Here is a 21,037-nt window from a genome sequence, read left to right as displayed (position 1 = left end):
TAGGTGGTGGCTTTTGAATCTCACCTTTCCTCTGCCCTTGGAGCCTTGGCCAGTGCAGACAATGATCACAACCACATCCAAAGAAGGGCCCAGTGAAGTCATAGACGTGAGTAAGTGCTGTCAGTCTAGCTCCATTTAATTATAAGTAGCACCCACCTTATGTTCCTTGACTCAGTGACATTGGCTGAGCACAACAGCGTGGTCGGCATAGGAGAACAAGACAGTCCTTCACCTCCAGGAGTCCCTTCATGGGGACAGTGGGCAAACACATCATTGCAATGCAGTGTGGGTAGCGCAGCGAAAAGGCATGGCCCACGGTCTCTGTGGAGGGGGAAGAGCCTCATACTGTCCGGCTGCCAGCCAGGCCTAACCTGACCAAGATGGCTGGGATGAGGGGAGGCAATGGGAGCGAACAGAACCTAGACACAGGATCACAGTTTCCGTGGTTGGAGTCATCAGCTCTGCCTCTTGTGTTATGGGAAGATGAACTACCAACCCTGACCCCTGTCGAGAAATTTGGACAGGCCTCACAATAAGGATTTTATTTATTTACTTTTAGAGAGAGGGGAAGGGAGGGAGACAGAGAGGGAGAGAAACGTCAATGTGTGGTTGCCTCTCACATACCCTCTACTGGGGACCTGGCCTGCAAACCAGGCATGTGCCCTAGACTGGGAATACAAACCAGAGGCCCTTTGGTTCGCAGCCCAGTGCTCAATCCACTGAGCTATGCCAGCCAGGGCGGGAAGGGCCTCTTAAACAATGATTAAGAATTTGGTGGGAATGGTGAATGCTATTCATGCAGATAAAAACATTCAAAATGCAGGTGCTCGATTCCATAATTCAATATGGGTGATTAGAGAAGTTTCTAGTGCACTTTAAAATTTTTTACTTGGGAAAAATGTCAGCTGCTTTAACATCCTTTCTTGGATTAGGAAGATGGTAAAGAAACAGACAATGAAGCAACTGTGCATTAAAAAACTTGAATTTCACTCATTGTATCAGAGAGTGAAATTGCTTTCTCTGCGGTCTTAAAATCCAAATGACCTTGGTGCCTGTTGCCACTACAAGTGCTGGTGACCATGAACTTTACTAGTTCTAGATCTTTGGAGATTCCATAGAGACAAGTGGCCCAGCAGTAAAGGGCATTGCAGAAATAGTTTGAGAAACATTTCCTTTGGCCTTACGAACAAGAAGTATTCCATACATATTTACTGATTTGGCTGGATGTCAGTCAGTGCAGAATCTGGGATGCCAATGAATCTTGCCTGAGGTATGAATTAGTTGGACTGTGGTCCCTACATTACTTCCGGAGGAACCGAATCTTAGAGCACACGGTTTCAAGGTGAGAAAAGGCACGTAGACAGAAAATTAACAAGTGTCTTTGGTGACTTGTCTGGTGAAGGCAGTCTTCACAGTGGGTAGAACTCGGTTAAAAGTACTTCTGGCTTTTAGGAAAACTGTCCGATATGTGTTTCTATAGTTTGGGATGAGTAATTAATAATATAAAGTGTACTATGTAGATATGAAGTTTGGCTTTTCATAATTTCTCATCAGTAGAGCCATAGGTAAGTGACACGGGTGGGCAAAGGGGAGGTTTTTGGAATTTCAATGTTCTCCAAGTTCACTGCTAAGAGATGCCTCAGTGTATGGGTCCTACCCTTAAGAGGCAGCATTGGTAATGAAATGACACTCAGAGGAAGTTTTTTTCCCTGTTAATTATTTATTTATAATGATATATCACTCAGAATACATCTAAAATGAAATAGAGAGGTCATGAAATTGTTTTGAAATGATACATGCTATCTAAATAACACATACCTTTATTTCTTTAGGATTTTTGAGGGCCTATTTAAAGAATTCTGAAGTTATTGTGTTGACAATCCTTTCCCTAATTGGGTTTGTGGTGGGACGGCTGGCCTACAATTTTATTGAGGTAATGTATGTACCACAGATTAGAGAATCAATGAAAGAACAAAGACCCCCCCAAACAAGGTGCACTGCCAGGCACCCCTGAATGTATGAATTTATTTTTATGTGAACAGCTGCTGAAAATATTCATGGGGCAGTAAAATTTTTGAAAGTGGAAAACCATTAGGTAAAGGAGACCTCAATGAGAGATGGTGGAGAAAAAGCGCCCATTTGGAATGAAGGACAGTTTGGTGGCATTCTTGGGTTCTTCATCTCCTTCCTTGGGAGCCTTGCCCCTGGGTCCCTTCCCTGGACCTGCACTGGCTTCTTCTGCGTTACTGCCTTCAACACCTGTGCAGACTCTAGTTACAAAGGCAGAAGTTACCATGGTGATGAATTGTGGCTGCTCTCTTTTGTCAGCTTCCAGTGTTGTATAGTAGAGTATAACAGAGATATATGACACATGTCATATATAATGTAGATACCAGACACATTTCATTAAGTTATGAGCTTATTAACTCTTGATTTCAATTGCATAGCAGTGTGATTAATAATAATGTCTCCGCTCTTTTATTTTTCAAATGCGGAGACGATGCTTCTACCCACCACTGCTTGCTAACATCATCTGGGTATTTACTGTGCACCAGGCTCCCTTTTAAGTGCTTTGCATTTATTAATTTATTAACTTGTTATGAACTCTTGAGCTCATTCATTCATCCTCATGCTGACCCAATGGAAATGGTTACTCTATTCCCATTTTACAGATGAGGAGACTGAGGCGCGTAGAAATGATGAAGATTAAGCCATTAATTGAGCTGAAAACCTTTTAGGAGGGAATATTTGGGGCACTTCAGTCATTGTTGCTGTGTTATCTATTCACAATCTGTCCTATTATCTATATAGAATTTTTCTCTATCTGACTCACTGGAAGATTTTAAAATCCTAAGCAAATGTCTATAAAATCATAAGTACCTGTGCAAGGCTTTTCCCCCCTCTTAATGCAAATTAAAATAAATTTCTAACAACTGAAAAATACTTATCTCCGAGCCACCTAAGGTCACCTCAGAGAACACCGATTACTTGTCCCAAGCAATGTTCATGGGGCCCAAGCCCTCACAATAGGGGACTGCATAGACCTCGCCCGGACAGTTAGATCAAGAAACCCCCTCAGGACCCCCAGGACTGGCCTTGTAGATAGTCTCTCATACATTGCAAATTGGGTTATTCTAAAATTTATATTAATGGACACACCATCAATGCAATTGCTAATGCTTCATGATGGCAGCAAACTAATTTCTTATTTGCTTTCGTTAGTTTAGGTGTTCCAGGTTATCCACCCTCTTCTCAGAACACCAAGTTTTTCCCTCTTTTGTTACATTGCACCTTTAATTATATTTCTGGCTGCCTTGGAGGTGGACTTTTACATCCTCAAGAACGTGCTTTGGCAGGTAAACAACACATTTTAAAACAAACTATGCTTGTTCATGTTGACAGAGAGTATGACGGATGATGAAGAAGGGTAATAATAACTCACAAACCCCGGGTCTTGGTTGTTTGGCCCTCCTTACTCTGCAGAACCGTCATTACAGAGAGTGGAGGGGAGGGAGGGGCGTGAATGTTTCCTGAGCAGTGGCTGTGACTGGGCACTGAGTAAACGTCCCCGCCCTTTTACAGACCTCAGTTCAGGTGGCACAAACGAGGCCGACAAAGGGCAGAGCCTGGATTCTGATTTCATAGCTGACTTTGTCTCCCTGTGTCTGTAGATGGCAGTTCCTGTTGCTAAGATTGTTTCATTGGTGCCCTCTCTCTCTTTTTTTCTTAGCCATGTTGCCAGACTGTTTTATTTTTCCTTTCAAAGAACATTTTTATCTCTTTTTGTGTGTGTGTTTTGTACATTTAAGGTTTTAGATGGTCCTATAACTACTTTTTCAGTGTAATCCCACATGTTTTGGTTGTTCATGTTTTTGTCACCTTCCCCAGCCTATCTGCATTTTATTGTACTTTTCTCTTTGACCCATTAATCATTTAAAAATTGTTTTGAAATTTCCATATATGGCTTTTCATGATCATTTCTCTCATCACAGTGTGGCCAGAGGATGTGCTTTGTAAGGCAAACCTTGTGTTTCATGAAGATGTGCTCTATGGCCCTAGTATGTGATCAGTTTTCCGAAATGTTCTGTGTTTGCTTTAGAAAAATGTATATTCTCTAATTGTTGAGTGCCGGGGTCTAAATTTGTTCAGTAGATTGTTTTGTTGATTATGAAGTTTGACACAGTGATGGAATATTACTCAGCAACAAAAAAGGAACAGAATACTTATAGGAATAACATGGAAGAATTTCAAATTCAAGTGTGATGCTAAGGGAAAGAACACCAGGCTCAAAGGCTGCCTATTGTACAATTCCATTCACACACCTCCCTTCTAGCAAAGGCAAAACTGCAGGTTTGGAGAGCAGATCACTGACTGCCGGGCACTGGGGCTGAAGGAAGAAATTGACTACAGAGGGGCATCATGGGACAGTTCTTAGGATCTGTCCCCAAGCAGATGGATCTGCTTTGGTTTTAACTGTGGTCATGGCCAAATGACTGTATGCATTAGTCAAAACTCAGATAACTGGACCCCAAAAGAATGAATTTTATCATGTGTAAATTAAAGGTAAGTTTAAAAAAAAAATCAAAGAAACTAGATTTGCATTGACTTCTCCCATATAGTTTTTGTACTTTGTATTCACCATGGTCTTCCTTTGCTTTTTCTCATGCTTTTCCCCTTCTCAGTCAAGTTGACTCACGGTTCTTTATCCTTTCTGTCCCTTCTGCTTGTTTTGAAGTTTTACACTCTAGTTCCATTTCTGAGGTAGGCACTGCCAATTGCCTATTCATCGAGACACATTCCCTCCTTCCCCCTCGCTAACAGAAATTTACTATTTTTGTTTGGTGTGGTAGTCGGCCCCCTGGAAAACACAGCATTTTCCACATTAGAAAAGCGTGGCCAATGAAAAGTGCTATACAAGTTTTGCTGAATGAAGTTTCTCCCAGAATATGTTTAATCAGGGGGCCCAACCAGTAGCAAGTGCCTTTCGCCCTTTGTTTTATTTCTCTTCCCCCTGGAGGCCTGCGGATGGAGACATGGAGGGAAGCAGGAAATGTTTTACGCAGAAGCAGGGGAAATTTGCATTTCGTTTGAAGAACATCATTCTAATGTGGAGAACTATTTATTAAGGGAGAAGAGAAAGTGGGGCATTGGTCTTTTCACAAGAAAGTAGAATCCCATTTGTTTGGAAGGGATGCTCTCTCTGAGGCAGGTGAACTAGAACACCTTTTACAGTGACCTTCCAGAGGAATCGTAGAGAACGCGCATCACCGGGATCTGATTGTGACGGAGGACACGTGGTCCTGCCGTCTTTAGATGCTAACTCTAACACTGAGCGATGGTTTGGCTTCCCAGGTCTTACTGACCGGATTAATCAGCTTCTCTACCACGCTGATCATCACTGGCTTTGTGGCCATGAAACTCAACAAGGAATCCTGGGACCTGCAGTGCTGCCTGCTGTTCAGCATGACCATCGGCCTCACAGACCCCATCCATTCTGTGAAGTCACTGAAAACCATCGGTACGTGGGAGGCATTTCTCTCTCGCCTCGCAGATAGGCAAATAAGTCATTTGCGTTGGGGCAGATGCGTGCACTGCTTTTCTTAGAGATGGAGCCCTGACGAACTTGAAGGATGAAGGGCAAATAAGGCCCCTCAGGATCTGGGGTGAAGAACACCCATTATAATCTCTAGGGAGTTATTCCAAGGGGGAAATGTAGCCTCTCCAGGATGCAGTGAAAAGCAGCATTCATGTTCCATTCCACTGAGGTCTAAGCAATAAGGTAGAGACTGTGTTTTACCCCACGGAAGCTTTTTCAGGGCCTTGCTACCTCTTGCTGGAACTCCGTGATGAATGGGCTAGCCTTGTACTTGACTGAGAGGAAATGGGGGAAGAAGCAGCCTGGCAAACGTGTTATTCGATGCAAGCATATTCCCCAGAGGGGGTGGAGGGTGGGGGTGCTGTACTGCTTCTCCTCTGATTTGGGGGGAGATGAGTTCACTCTGAGATTCCTTCCTTTTGCCATGTTTTATTGACTCAGCCATACAAACATGAAATAGATGCTATAGTTTCTGTTTTTGACTCAGAAATATGTCCCTAACCAATTTTCTGGTATTGGTTATATATTTTGGGGGGAAGATATTGGCTTATGATTGGAGCAGGACACCGCCAAGCCTTTTAGAAAGTGATAGTCCAATTTTTTTAAATATTTTTTTTAATTTTTAGAGGGAGGGGAAGGGAAAGAGAGAGGGAAAGAAACATCAGTGTGTGGTTGCCTCTCACATGGCCCCACTGGGGACCGGGCCCGCAACCCAGGCATATGCCCTGACTGGGAATAGAACCACGACCCTTTGGTTCACAGCTCGCGCTCAATCCACTGAGCTACACCAGCCAGGGTGATAGTCCAATTTTTATACCCACTTATCTCTACAGTTGTGAAAACAGAGAAGGTTGTAAGACACTTGTGATGCTAGTATTCCAAATACTCAGTGAGTCTGGTCCCATCTTCTTCTCTTTCTCTGGTTTTTCTAAGTTCAATTTTTTTTCTCTCTTGCCTTCACCTGCCTTTTTCTTTTGGAAAAACTATATATAGTATATATATACTATATATACTGTATACTGTAGTATATACTAAAATACTGTTAGTATACTATTAGTATATAGTATAATATATAAACGGTATAAATAGTATACTGTACTATATACTATATATAGTTTTTCTATATATGGTCCATAAAGTATATACACTATATAAAGTATATAGTATATGAACTATATAATTTATTAATTGCAGTGTCCATATTCAACAGTGTTTTCAGCAAAGGAGTCGGATAGAAAGTCCATTTACTGAAAAGACAGCTAGCGAAGTACTGGCTCTTAGTACTTTCTTAGTGTCGGAAAGGCTTAGGTGCTACCTGGGTTCTGGATCCAATGACCTTTTTCCTACTAAGGCAAATTTGCCTATTCTGGGCATTTTGTATAACCCAAACCACACAATGTGTGACTTTGGCATCTGCTTCTCTCACTTAGCGTAGTGTTTCGAAGGCTCATCCACAGCTGCCACGTGAGTCAGTTAGAACTTCATTCTTTCCTGTGTCTGGGTGCTGTTCTGCTGCAGGGTGAGGTCACGGATGTCGGTCCATTCAGCCGCTGATGGACGATGGGTCGTTTCCACCTCTGGTGGTTACGAGTGATGCTGCCGTGAATGCGCATGTGCACGTTTTTGCGTGGACAGCTTTTCCGTTCTCTTCGGTGTACGCATGGAGTGGAATTGCCGGGTCACACTTTGTACTCATTTCTAAAATGTGATTCTTCAGGAGTCTGACGATTCATGTTTATCCGAGCTAAAGGTCATGCCCTGCGCAGTGTCTGGTCTCATTCTGGAGCTCAAACGCGGTCTGAGGCCACCCACGGGCACCTCAGGCAGTGCCGTGTCCGTGCGCCTCTGTCTTTGGAGACACAGAGGCCCCGTGGAGAAGTGAAAAAAACAGTGCTTGTAACTGTCCCGCGGCCGTGGCTGCCCGCTCTGTTTTCCCAGCATTCTCTTTCTCTCCGTGTTTCTGTGTTTCCTGTGCACGAGCCATGTTGTCATGGACCGTATGAAGTTATACTTTACATTTCCCGTTGCAGGCATTTCCAAAATGTACACCGACATCATTCGGGGAGAGTCAATGATCGTGTGCTGTGTCACGTGCATCTTTTTTGGAATTCTTCGGAGCAACTTACCTCACATGTTGGTGTTAAAGGGTAGGAACATTTTTTTCCGTATATTTTTAAAAATCATACGTGCCTGGTGCATTTCAGTCCATCCTGAAATTAAAACACGTTCAAGATGACTTTCCTGCTTTCTCTATACTTGACTCTGGGACCAATTCGAACAGCCTATCAGGCAACAAGAAAATAGTTACGTCATCTTCGTCTTTTCTTGGACAGGAGGAGGGAAAGAATGTTAGATTCATCCATCTCCTTCAGTATGCACATGTGCTTGTGCACACACAGACAGTTTCATCTGGGGCGGATTTACTCCTTCCCAGGATCAGCCTGTATCTCACTGTGGGGGGTGTGTGTGCAGAATTTGCTCGGTCCTTGTGAAAGCAGAATGGTTCAGGCAGCACCAGAGCATCAGGTCCTCAAAGTGCTAACAGTCAGATGCGCATGATTCAAGTTCACTGGGCCACGGAGCGTGGCCTCTCGCTAGGTTGCCGGTGATGGTAATAGCAGAGAAGAAATGGGGAGCAGGCATAGCAGGAAGAGGCAGAAGGTGTCCTCCTGATACACTGCTATGGCAGCCGTGAGAGGGGAGGGGGCTGAAAGGAGAGAGAAAAGGTGGTGGTACAGAGGGGTTTGCGGTGCTTCGTGATAGGCATTTGGGATGCAGCACTCTTTGTCATTGAGGATGACCCTCGGCGTTGCCTGAAATTTGCTCACTGTCACTGCTATCCCAAGTTGCTGTGACTATAGAGAATTTCCCTTGTCCATTCTTCAGATGCCACCCAGGCTGGGGGCAGGGGTCACAAATGGACTGCAGCTTGGTGGGGATCCTGGACAAGGTTTGCTTGGCCCTGATGTCATTTATGGAAAAATTGAATTTGGATGGACCTTCAGGTATCTTTTGGATGGGTATTCACTGTCCAGCTTGCCTGAGACTTCCCATAATTCTCTCTGACTGGCTCTTGAAGACATTTGAACATTCTGTCCCTGGGCAAGAAACCTCAGGCTGCGGGTGGTAAGGGAATGTCCCCAGAGAGCCTCTTTCATCAGACTTTCAGGGGAAACTCCCATCTGCTGAAAGTCAAGGTCTTCATCTAAGGTCTATGAGCAAACCAAAGTGCATAGACCAAAATGCCATCAACAAAGGAAACAAAAGTCATAATTCAACGTTGTATTTTCTCACTTTCATTTTCTAGAGTTCACCATAATCATGGACTTCCTTTTGAGCATTTCGGGAAGCATAATATTTGGATACTGGTGTGCCAGAATCATTGAGTTTGTATTGACTGACCTGTTTAGCAACACGCTGACCGATGTCGTTCTTTGCATTTCGGTGGTGTACATGATTTTCTACATTGGTAAGGCAGAAACGGACCTGGCCAGTGCTCATCTCCACGTGAACCTTCCACAACTCCGTTTCCCCTTGATCTCGAACCCAGCTGCTTCTCCCCATCCACTGCCCCTTTGTTGTGGTCCCTCTGTGCCTCTCATCATCTCATCTCTCTGCCACCTCCCACTCTTCCCTGGTCTCTTTTAATGTCCCCTTAATTTCAACTCCATGCCCCTTCCCTCTGTGTTCTTCCACTGTGTTATAACTCTCATTCCTTTTGGGCTCCATAGTTTGATTTCACACGGAGTCACTGGCAGGCCCTGAGGAGGAATCAGCTCTTGTGGTTCCTGCTCTGACCCTTGGCCACCTATGTCTCAAAGCAGAGGGTCTGGAGAGGTGTCCCTGAGGCCTCTTCTGGCTCTGCAGTCTTTAACTTCATGAGCCCCAAGCTGAGGGCACTGCAGACATGGTGGCCCTCACCTGAGGCTGGGGCAGGGAAGGGGAGGGAGAAGTCAGGTGCACCTGTGTCTGGGGGTGGCGACTGAATCTCGGGAGCCAGAGTGCCGGGCACTGGCACACTTGCCCTGGTCCTCTGCTAGTTCAGTCCGGTGAGAGTGGGAGGGCTTTCAGTGCCTGGTGGGCGTGGCCAGTCCCTAAGGGCCATAGTGGCTGTTGGGGAACTGCCAGATTTGGTTTCTTCCCTGGCCTTCCATGGCGGAAAAATTCTGAGAAGGCAAAGACGAGCAACCATCACCTATAAAGCTATACAATAAATGTGATCACTGATACATTTTGGTGCACATTTTTGCACCTCAGCCTTTAAAAAATACATATAAATATACATACATATATTAATGTCGACATTCATGCCCGGTATTCAATGGCATCGGGATTGCACCAAATAAGATGACTTTATTTTTAAGATAAAGTTGTTTGGTGGTTTTCTCATTGCAGAAGTTGTCTCTTAAGTAGTGACTGTTACTAAAAAAGACTGTGATGAGCTTTATAATCTAGTAATACTGATTATAGAAATTGGAAATAAGATTTTGAGAGAAATTTTTCCTATCCAAGTCCCCAGCGCTGCTGGTTTTACTGCCATTGGTTGCTTAAATTCGATTTAGATTCTGTCTGATGTGTTTACAGTGTTCTCTCTGAAGGCTCTGCAGCTGAGAACTGTTGGTGTTAGTGGTATTCACACCTCCCTCAGAGCTGTGTTCCTGCCCCAGACCCTCCTTACACATCTGTACAGAGCCCCATGGGGTCTATATCCGGCAGAGGAAGAGCAGGCTTCAGGACCCACTTTCACTGGGCTCAGCCCGCAACCCCGGGACGTCCCCGAGGTGCTGGGTGGAGGCCGTTCTGTTTTTCTCTTGGCCCTACCCTCCACGACCCTCTACAGGAGGGGTGAGCAAACTGTGGCTTGTGGACCAGACACTCCTAGTTTGCACAGCTTATGAGCCAAGAATGGTTTTCACCTTTTATGGTGGTTTAAAAAAACACGCAGAAGAAAAATATTTTCTGGTATGTAAAAATGATTGGAAATTCAACTTCCTCTGTCCTTATTTATTGGGCCCTCATTCCTTTGCATGATACCTACGGTAGCTTACGTGCTTCAGCAGCTGAGTTGAGTATGTAGTTTCCATGGGGACCATCTGGCCAGGAGCCAACCCCTGAGCTCCAGGGTGAGTCTAATCCCTTGAAGCAACTTTCCAAGAAATATTACTCTTAAGTTCCCCACCAATCTTTCACTCAGTATATAAGTACCTCGGTGTGCACATTTGAATGCAACTAACTTTGTTTACTTTTTTTTCTCTCTAGTGGAATTTTTAAAAATGTCAGGTATGATTGCTTTAGTGACCGTAGGACTGAATTTAGATTCCTTAAGCTTTAAACCGAAGATGGAGTTAATAATTACTAAGTAAGTCTTGTGTTCTTGGTATGTGGATCTCATAGAATGTAGTGCCTAACTGGTCCTGCCTCCCTGGACACGAGTAAAAGTCCCGTTAGAACTTTTTTCTACCTTTTTATTTTTAATTTCACTGTCAGCTTTATTGGATGGAAAAGAAGGTACCAGTAGTGATCAACATGAGTGAACACTCCCATTCTGAATACTGCACAGTGACTCAGAGACCATAGCTGTTTTATACATTACTCTCTGGTAAAAATTTACTTTGAATTGTGGGAAGTTGTAGCAGAAAGACACAACCCCGGCCGACCTGTCAGCCGCGCTTTCTGCCCGGTAAAGCCGAGTGTCGTATGGAGCTTCCAGACAGAGGAAGACCTTCCTGCGCAGACAGACGGGTCAGCCTTCCTCTGAGAGGCTCCTGAACTACAGCATTGGTTTGGGATTATTTCACACCAAGTCACAGTCTAGTGTAGAAATTCTCACATCGTATAAAAGCAAATGTGAAAATGAGAAAACTCAGCCATAATCCAGAGTTTTCCCATGGAGATTCATTTCTTCGATGGAAAAGCCTGTCCATGGTTCTGAAATGATGGCCTGCCTACATTTTTGGTACTGAAAATGTTCTCTTTTTTGTGACATTCCAGTGATAGAAGATGGTATTTTTTTTTTTTATAGCTCTACTCAGCAAAATTTTTAAAAAGTTGGCACCTATAACTATCCTAGTTCTGGGTATTTGTGAATGACACTTGATTGGTTATTCTAATCCAGAAGCCTGGGAATAACTAATTCGTAGGACGTATACTTTTCGGTCTGGACTTGGACAGTTTCCTGAGCTTCATTGTGCTGTCATTATGAATTACTCACTTTCTTGACTCAGTTGCTTATTCTTTCGCCTGTTCAACCAATCCTCGCTTAACGTCTGCTGTGGCCTGGACCTTGTATCTGACTGAGGTTTGGGCTATGAAAATAAGTCCCTTCTGAGAAGGCACTCATTGTTCAGTGGTGGATGTAGTTATGTAAAAACTAGCAAGTGTAAATAATTACATGCTTATTGGGATCCTACTTTATGTAAGGAATATTTGTAAGATCCTGTAGAGACATTTTAACAAGCATTGTACTCAGTCAGTTATCCCATCATTGCTAAATTTTCAGAAAACTGAGAATTGGGATTCGAGGTCCCACTCATTCTCTTCCCTTCCAGAAGTTCGGAATCAATTGAATCAAAAGATTGGATTTAGATAGAGGATCAGACTGAGGATCAGAACAGGGTTTATATCTGCAGCTAAATTGAGGCTTCTTTCCAAGTGTAGATGTTGAGAGCCACCTCCAGGGAGACTGGTTTGTGGGACAGACGCATTCACCCAGTCAGCTGAAGGGGGACACTCCCAACAGAGGACCCAAGAGGAGAGGGGACTTGAGATCCACCTGGTGAGGTCAGAGCTGGCCCTGACCCACGTGGGTCCCCACACAGAAGCACACAGCTCCACTCCTGAACCTCGGGGCTCCGATCTGCTCAGTGAGAACCTCAGAGGGCGGAGCTGGCCCGAAGATGCTTGGAGAGCAATCTGGGCGATGCTTCGTGCTCTTCTCTGCTGGTGAATGGTGTAGATCATTGGTACTGTAGGAACCAGCAGTGCGATCACCTCCAGAGACAGTGCTTAGGATGGTTTTGTGATGAACACTCAAGTAGAACTGGCCTGGCAGGGTATTTAGGAAATCAGTTAGATGGAAAAGCAGACAGGAGGGACTTCCAAGGTAAGGGACTTTCATGTATCCCATGAACGGAGAAGTCATGTAGAGGGCACTGAGGTGACCCAGTCCACTCTCTCAGAGTCAAGGTTAACCAGGTTTGGCTGTGGCAGGTCCACAGTTGACGTGATGCCAGCTAATATCAGCAAAACTGCCACATCACCAACCTGGGGGTAGAGGGTAGGGGTCCTTATTTTTCTACCTTGCTCTTATTATTCTGCTGTGCAAGGCAGCCAATGGGTACTGGCACAATGAGGGTGATGGGTAACAGGGAACAGGGTGTATTTTACTTCCCTCAAGCTTTTCAGTGCTGATGGTGATGGTGACAGAAGGGAAGGCTTCTGCTGAGACCAGAATGGCAGACAGGTGATGCAGGCTTTGATGTGAAAAGGAAGCTGTTGAAAAAATACATTGCTGAGCATGTGATTTCCTTTCCATTCATTCTAGGTTCTTAACAATGTTTTCATCTGTATTCCAACATGTAATATACACTTTCTTTGGCATTATAATTGGATGCGGAAAACCCACCAATTTTCAATTTCACATCGTAACTTTCACGCTGATCTTATTTGTAACACTGAATTTTGTAAGGTATGGATTCTATTTTAAAGTTTGCTTAGTGGCCTTAGGTTCCCAGGCTCCCCATGACCATTGGGACACAGTGGGTTACTGCAAAAAAAGGGCTCTGGACGTGCAGTCAGGAGACCCGTGTTGTCCTCAATGTCCTGGCCATAGCTTGGTGTGCCCCGAGGGCTGTGCGTGTCTATTTATTTTTCAAGATTTCATCTGTAACACAGGAAGGAGAAGAACAGCAGCATCAGCGTAACCTATGTGCCTGACAGAAATGCTCAGTCAGGGTCCCATCCCAAATTATCGAGCTGAATCTCTGGGGACAAGATTCAGGGAACTGTTTCAACATGCTCATCAAAGTTCGAGCCTCAGCAGACCTGATTAATGGCTTCTAACATTTTGGGGACTTTGTTAACTTTCATCATCATAGCTATGATAAAGCCATTTATTAAGCAGTTACCATGTACATTACGCCACTAATGCTAACACAATCCTAGGAGCAGGCATTATCATTTCACGGGTGACACGTAGAGAGGTTAAAGCTTTGCTTAGAATCACCCAACTGGCAAGGGCAGAGTTAGGATTTAACCTTGACCCCCACCAACACGCTTTTTCTAAGTCGCCATGGCCCACCTGTGGTAGTCTACCATAAGAATTGATGGCAGCGTCTTTGAATGTTGTTAATGTCATTCAGGATGGGCCTGGCCAAGGGGGCTCACTTGTTCTCATGGGACATGGCTTCTGCTGACTCTGCAGGCGCTGCCTGCTACTCAGAGAGCCCCTCCCCCACAGAAAGCCAAGGCTCGAGCTCAATTTCTTCACACCGTGGGAGTTCGTGTGCAAGCTGAGAGAGGTCAGAGAGCTGAAGAAAGACATCACGTTTTCCATATTGGTTGACTCGGCTGCGTATCCGGGATCTCATCTCATCTTACTGACAGCACTGGGAGATAAAAATTCTTAGCTCCATTTTATGGATGAAAAGACTGGCCAAGAAAGGCAAAGTGCTTTGTCCAAGGTCAAAGGCTAGCGAGTTCCAGAGACGCCGTGTCAACTGATGGTTCCACTCGCCAGAAGAGAGGCTTTCACGGAGAGAGGCATCCCAAGGGGTCCTCCGTTTATGGCTGGGGTTTCCATACGAGAGTTACTTGTTGAGAAGAACATTTCAGAGAGGATGAGTCAAACTAAGGCCTGGACATAATAATTGTTGCTAATGTGCTGAGCACCGACCACATTCAAAATGTCATTCCAAGTGCTAGGAATGTTGCCTCATTTAATTGGACCCTCCTAATGATCCTCTGAGGCAAGTCCAATTATTATCATCGTCTCCATTTTACAGAAGAAACCGAGGCTTAGAGAGGTTATATAACATACTTCAGTTTGCACACTTGGTGAAAGAAGCTTAACTTTGAAGCCAGGTAGTACGCCAGAGCCTTTCCTGTACTGCCTCCCCGTTTTTGCTACCAGGACACAACCCAAGTTCTGTTTTGGCTGGACTAACTGGTATTTTATAGAAAGATAAAGAAAGATGATCTAGTTAAGGCTGAGAATGTTGGTAAGAATTCACTTCACAAAAAGCTTCAGTGCCAGTCAGAGGAATGTGTCCAAATTAATCATCCACCTTATAGATGGCAATTACCAGTTTTCTGTTTTGCAGTGATAGGGGCTCTCTAAATTGTCTCGTGAAATTCCCAGCATAGCCACTGATGCGCAGTATATTTTTTGAGGCTGAGAACTCGTCAGTTTCACTTCTACTGAAATCTTATTTGAAGAACAGTTCTGATATTCTTTTGGTGCAGATTCCCTAAAGATGGAGCCTAAATTTCAATGCAGGATCCCACAGAAAAATGATCTGTAGGGGAATAAGGCACAAATCAAAATGATGTGTTTGGCATTTGGTGAATGGCTCCTGTGGGAACATGAGAAACGTGCTTGAGCCAAGTTTATTTATTTTTTATTTTTGTTTTTGAAGATTTTCTGTATTTACTTTTAGAGACAGGGGAAGGGAAAGAGAGAAGGAAACATCAATGTGTGGTTGCCTCTTGAGCACCCCCACTAGGGACCTGGCTCACAACCCAGGCATGTGCCCTGACTGGGAATCCAACTGGCAACCCTTTGGTTGGCAGGGCCACACTCAATCCACTGAGCTACACCAGCCAGGGCTGGGTGAGCTAAGTTTATTAATGTGTCGACCATCATTTTACTTTTGGATCATGATCTGCATGTCCTCCAGGGTAATTTCTGAATGCAGGCATGGCTACTCAAAGAGGGGAGACAAGCTTGGGGATGTGAACTGAAGAGGTTTCCCTAAGCGAATTTACTACCAAATTCAAAACAATACACACTAACGTAAACGATGATTCCTTAGATTTTTATAGAACTTCCAGCATTATTTTTCAAGACTCATGTATTATGTGCAAGATAGTTGATTTGGTTACTTCCAGAAAGTTTTTGAGCAGCTTATCAATAAACTGGATTGTCTTTCATTTCGTGAAAAATTGTGTATGAGATTTAGTGTTTTTGTACATGGTTTCAATGGTGAATAACATTCATGCATAAAGTGTGATTAAAAAATTTTTTTCTCTCTCCACAGGTTGTTTACTATTGTGCTAGTGAGTCCGATTCTGATGCATTCAAATTACAAATACAACTGGAAGTGGGGAGTTATTATAGCATGGTCTGGAATTAAAGGCATTTTCAGCTTGCTCTTGGCTCCTGAAATTTATAATCTGTCTGAACAGAAATCCCAGGTGCCAGAAATGGTAGGAAAAAATTATGTCTCATGATCATTCATATTTATTCATTTGTACTGACTTTGTAGCACTTGGCATGGTACCCAGTGATGGAACTAGGTTTAAAAAATGTGTTAAGGAGAAGGGAACTTGCAGAGGAGAGTTTACTGATGTTGACAATGGGAAAGGGACCACCGATCAAGTAGAGATGATGGACCTGGGGGACAGGCGGACTTGGGATCAAATTCTGGCTCCACCTTTCACAGACTGAGTGACCATGGGCAAGTTGCTGGCACTTGCTGACCCTCAGTTTCCAGCCGAGGATTGAGATGATGCTCCGTATAATACCTGACACTCAGTAAATGCTCAACAAATGATTGAGTACATAAATGCTGTTGTTTAATAGGTGCCAGAAAGCATTAAATAGTACCCTATCTAGGGTACTTTCTAATCCCAGTAGCCTCTAGAGCATTCCAATCCCAATAGCCTCTAGAGAAAAACCTGAAATGGTAGTTAAATATACGCTAAGGGAAGGAAGATTTTTTAAAAGTTTGAAAAGCACGTCCGATGCTCTGTTGTTATCACTCAAGCTTGGGAAACCAAGCTCCCCAAAGGACATATTGCTATCAACTCTATTTTTCAGTGAAGGACACCAGGGCTCCAAGTGATTAACTGGCCCCAAATCCCATGGGTAGTCAATAGCAGAGCTGAGAACTGCAAGGTGGAGGTATTTCGGCTGCCACAGGGCATGCCTCCAGCCCCCAGCACAGCTCCTACCTCCTGCAGAGCCTCCTGTCTGGTTGCAGGAAGTGCTCTGGCAGGCGCACTTCCAGACCCACCCTGGTCCCCACTGCCTGCTGTTGCAGGGGTCTCTCCCCCACCCTGTCTTTGATGGCTCCCATCCTGCTGGCTTTGTGTGGCTGCAGGCTCTCCGTGTTGTGCTCTCTCCCAGGAACTACGAAATCTATTGTTTTCTCCCTCAGATTGAAAACTAATCTCTGCCCTGTATTATATGCAAGCAGTGCTCACAAAACAACCCTTTGCTTCAATGATCAGAGGCAGGATTTAAAAATGTGGATTAAGATAGAATTCTGGTTTTGGTTAACTGAACAATGATTCCCTTGGGAGAACTTATTAATGTTTTGGTTCTGTTTGTGTGTTTTGTTTTTTAGTTTCTATTATATGTACAAATAATATCATTAATGACTATGGGAATAAACTCAAACATGATGACTTATTTAGCCAAGAAATTAGGTAATGTATATCTACCTTTCATTAATTAATTGGGGAGAATAATGTAAATAGATTATTGTTGGGGGTTGTGGGGACTTTTTTTATAGAGCTCAAGGAGTTGGTTATGAAATCATGCATTTTCTTTCACTTGTTATTTATAGATTCTGTATTAATTGAAATATTGGTTCAGCCAGTTTAACAGATGCCACATTAACAGTGGCTTAAACAAGACAAAGGTGTTTTCCCTTCCTTCTACCAAAAAGTCCAGAAGAATGAGCTAGTTCTGCCCCCACGAAGTTGTCCAGAGAAGCAGGATTTTTCACTCTCGTTGTTTCCCCACTTCCTGGGGTGCCGCTCTCATCTGCAGGCATGAAGCTGGTTCATTACCTCTGTATCTTCAACCCAACCAACTGGAAAGAGAAAATGGGGGAGGGTGGCCATGTAGGGTAAGCAGCTTCCTTTTAAGGGCACAGACTAAATGTTATGTGTATCATTACCATTCACATCCCATTGGCCAGAACTTAGTCACATGGGCAGGGGAAGCTGGGAAATACTGTCCTTACTTGGCTGGCCATGAGCTCAGCCCAAACTCAGAGTCTATTGATACAGGAAGAAGGGGAGAACACCATCAGCATTCACGGAGTAGGCTCTACCCCAGTTGCCTATGTCTAGAAGCAATCTGAGGCTGTTGATAATCAAATGTGTCAATGCGATAGCATCCAGGATAAGATAGTTGGGCATGGAGGGGTCAAGCGGGGAGGGAGAGAGCAGGGTAGGACTACACACACAGTTTTCTCATGGGGACTTAACGTCATCTAACACCCCATGGCCCTGCCCTCGGCTTGCTGATGCAGAGAGCTGATTCTGTCAGGGTTTCTAGAATTGGTCAGTGTCGGGAGGCTCTTCGATCAGTCTGCCATGGATGAGAATAAGTCTACCAAGACATGATCTGCTTGGGGAGGAAAGGTGGCCGATTTTTCAAAGGAGAAGGGCCAGGAGCCTGTTCCTCAATGGACTTTTATTGGGTTCAATTTATTTATTTATTTATTTATTTATTTATTTGAATTGATTATGCTGTTACAGTTGTTCTATTCCCCCCTTCATTCCCCTCCACCCTGCCCCCCCAACCCCACCATTACCCCCCTTTAGTTTATGTCCATGTGTCTCAAGTCCTTTAGGTTCTATATTTCCCATACTATTCTTGCCCCCCCCATCTATTTTCTATCTACTGTCTGTGCTACTTGTTTTCTGTACCTTCTCCCCCCATCTCCTCCTCCCACTCCCCTGTTGCTAACCCTCCTTGAGATCTTCATTTCTATGTTTCCATTCCTGATCTAGCTGTCCTTTTAGTTTGCTTTCGTTTTAGGTATGGTTGTTAATAACTGTGAGTTTGTTGTCCTTTCACTGTTCATGTTTCTTTAACTTCTTTTTCTTAGATAAGTCCCTTTAACATTTCATATAATAAGGGCTTGGTGATGATGAACTCCTTGAATTTGGTCTTATCTGAGAAGTACCTTATCTGTCCTTCCGTTCTAAATGAAAGTTTTGCTGGGTAGAGCAATCTTGGTTGTAGGTCTTTCGATTTCATGACTTGGAATATTTCTTTCCAGCCCCTTCTTGCCTGTAAGGTCTCTTTTGAGAAATCTGCTGACAGCCTGATGGGGACTCCTTTGTAGGTGATTGTCCCCTTACCTCTTGCTGCTTCCAGGATTCTTTCCTTCATTTTAATTTTGGCTAATGTAATTATGATATGCCTTGGTGTGTTTCTTCTTGAGTCCAACTTTTTTGGTACTCTCTGGGCTTCTTGGATTTCTTGGAAGTCTATTTCCTTTGCCAGATTGGGGAAATTTTCTTTTATTATTTGTTCAAATAGTTTTTCCACTGGTGGTTGTGTCTTTCCCCCTTCTGGTATCCCTATAATTCGGATATTGGAGCGTTTATAGATGTCCTGGAGGTTCCTAAGCTTCTGCTCATTTTTCTGAATTCTTATTTCTTCATTCCTTTCTGTTTGATCATTTTTTTCTTCCGTCTGGTCCACTCCATTGATTTGAGTCCCAGTTTTTTTTTTCATCTCTATGGGTTTCCTGTGGAATTCCATTCATTTCCCTTAATTTAGCCTTCATATGTTTCTCTAATTTGTGGCTATAATCCACCAGATCTGTGAGGAAGCTGATGACCAGTGTTTTAAACTGTGCGTCTGAGAGTTTTGCTATTTCTTCGTCACTTAGATTTATCTCTGGGGCTTTGAGTTCTCCCTGCGACATTTTTGGTCTGTTCTGGCCCTTTAAGTGGGAGAAGCGGCGCCTTGGAACTCCCAGGTTGCTGGGTTGTGACGCTGTATGTGGGGGCGTGGTCAGAGCGGGGAGATGGCGCCGCTGCCGCCGCTGGTCCAACCGCTCACTCGCGCGCAATTAGGCAACCACAGTCAATTCGCTGCCACCGCCTCCCCACTGTCTCCTCTGTAGTCGCTCACTCGGTGGGTTGCTCGATCGCTCACTAGGTCCAATCCTGGGTTTGGAACCCGTGCGACTGGATTCGCGCGTCTGGATTCCGCGCCCGGGTCCGATCGAGCCCTTCTTTGTAACTCCTCACCCGACGCTGGTTTCGCCCCTTACCGGTCGGGCTGAAGAATTTGTTGTTAGCGGACTTCCAAAAAGTTCAGTTTTCCGTGTTCTGGTTGTGTTTTCTGATGCTAATATTTAGTTGTCCCTAAACTTGGTTGTGTGAGGAGGCACGGCACATCCACCTAAACCTCCATCTTGGCGGAAGTCTATTGGGTTCAATTTTGACAGGAATACAGGTAAAGCTCATCAATCATTGTCAGGCAGTAAGGATCAAACAATTGATAACATACAAAGAACTATGAGGGCTCATTCTGAGTCAGGGTCAGTTAGCTAAAGGGCTACAAAACTTTGGGAAACAAACTCATTTTCTGCGTGGACCCTTATCAGAAAACTGAGAGCATTCTTAGCAAAGCAAGTTTCACAGGATTTTACATATTCTTTCTTAGGCCTGATCCACCTGGGCAACCCACCCTTTCCAGCACAGGGCCACACCCACCTCCAGCATTGTTTCAGGCTTAAGTGAGTCAGGGGAAGTAAGGCAGCCAAGAGATTAGGAGACTTCTTGCAGATAAAATGAGGACTCAGGTTATGTCAAAGTCAAGGGGTGAGGGTCCATCACCCCCTTTTTCTATAGCCCCCCAAGTCCTTCCCTGAGGGCCCTTTCTCAACCATACCTGTCTTAGGTCATCCCTCCCTTGAGGAATCTTACTTGTCATTGGCTAAGCAGTCAGCTGTCCAGGGCCAAGCAGGGTGAAGGAAAAGGGGGCAGAGGCAGTGCCCCTGCCAGGGAGATAAGCTTTGTCCCCTTAGTGGCTTATGGTCCGAAGGTCTCTTTATTCAGCCTTAGCCATGGGGGGGGGTTACAGCTTCTAAAACCAGGCAGGGCGGTTCCCAACAGATCAGATTGCTGCAGATTTGTATACACTGCACCTTTAGGACAATATGGATAAAGCAGATAATCCATGTATTAGTTTGTAATGAGGATGATTTCTTTCTCTGTCTGAAATAATTATGATCATTATTCAGGGTACTTACCTTTACATATCCATTTCCTTGATAAACCAAGTTAGAATCAGAAGGTTTCTTGGAAAACACGGAGTGGAAGAAATATGGTGAAGGCGAGTTCCTGTAAACAGGGACCCAGGCTGGTAAATCCTGCCTCATCCCTCTGCCTGTGTCTTCTCTCAGTCCCGCCCATTCCTGAAGCTCTGCCCAATCACCACCGTGGCAGAACCTTCTGTGACTTCCC

At 44.3% G+C, this 21,037-nt stretch overlaps 1 protein-coding gene across 1 annotated transcript in view; it reads left to right on the top strand.

Moving 5' to 3' along the window:
* SLC9C2 (solute carrier family 9 member C2 (putative)) overlaps positions 1-21,037 on the top strand; it is a 53,358-nt gene that overhangs the window by 3,095 nt on the left and 29,226 nt on the right. The window contains exons 5-13 of the mRNA XM_053663708.1: positions 1,833-1,933; positions 3,228-3,356; positions 5,353-5,518; positions 7,627-7,743; positions 8,904-9,065; positions 10,856-10,955; positions 13,140-13,283; positions 15,853-16,021; positions 17,164-17,245. Coding sequence (XP_053519683.1) covers positions 1,833-1,933; positions 3,228-3,356; positions 5,353-5,518; positions 7,627-7,743; positions 8,904-9,065; positions 10,856-10,955; positions 13,140-13,283; positions 15,853-16,021; positions 17,164-17,245 — 1,170 coding nt within the window. The remainder of the gene's footprint in view (positions 1-1,832; positions 1,934-3,227; positions 3,357-5,352; positions 5,519-7,626; positions 7,744-8,903; positions 9,066-10,855; positions 10,956-13,139; positions 13,284-15,852; positions 16,022-17,163; positions 17,246-21,037) is intronic.

This window comes from Artibeus jamaicensis, unplaced genomic scaffold (assembly GCF_021234435.1).
Source record: "Artibeus jamaicensis isolate MK-2021 breed Jamaican fruit bat unplaced genomic scaffold, CSHL_Jam_final contig_327, whole genome shotgun sequence".
In the NCBI taxonomy this organism is placed as follows: domain Eukaryota; kingdom Metazoa; phylum Chordata; class Mammalia; order Chiroptera; family Phyllostomidae; genus Artibeus; species Artibeus jamaicensis.
Note: the sequence above shows the minus strand (reverse complement) of the source record. Positions and strands in the feature narration are given on the sequence as shown.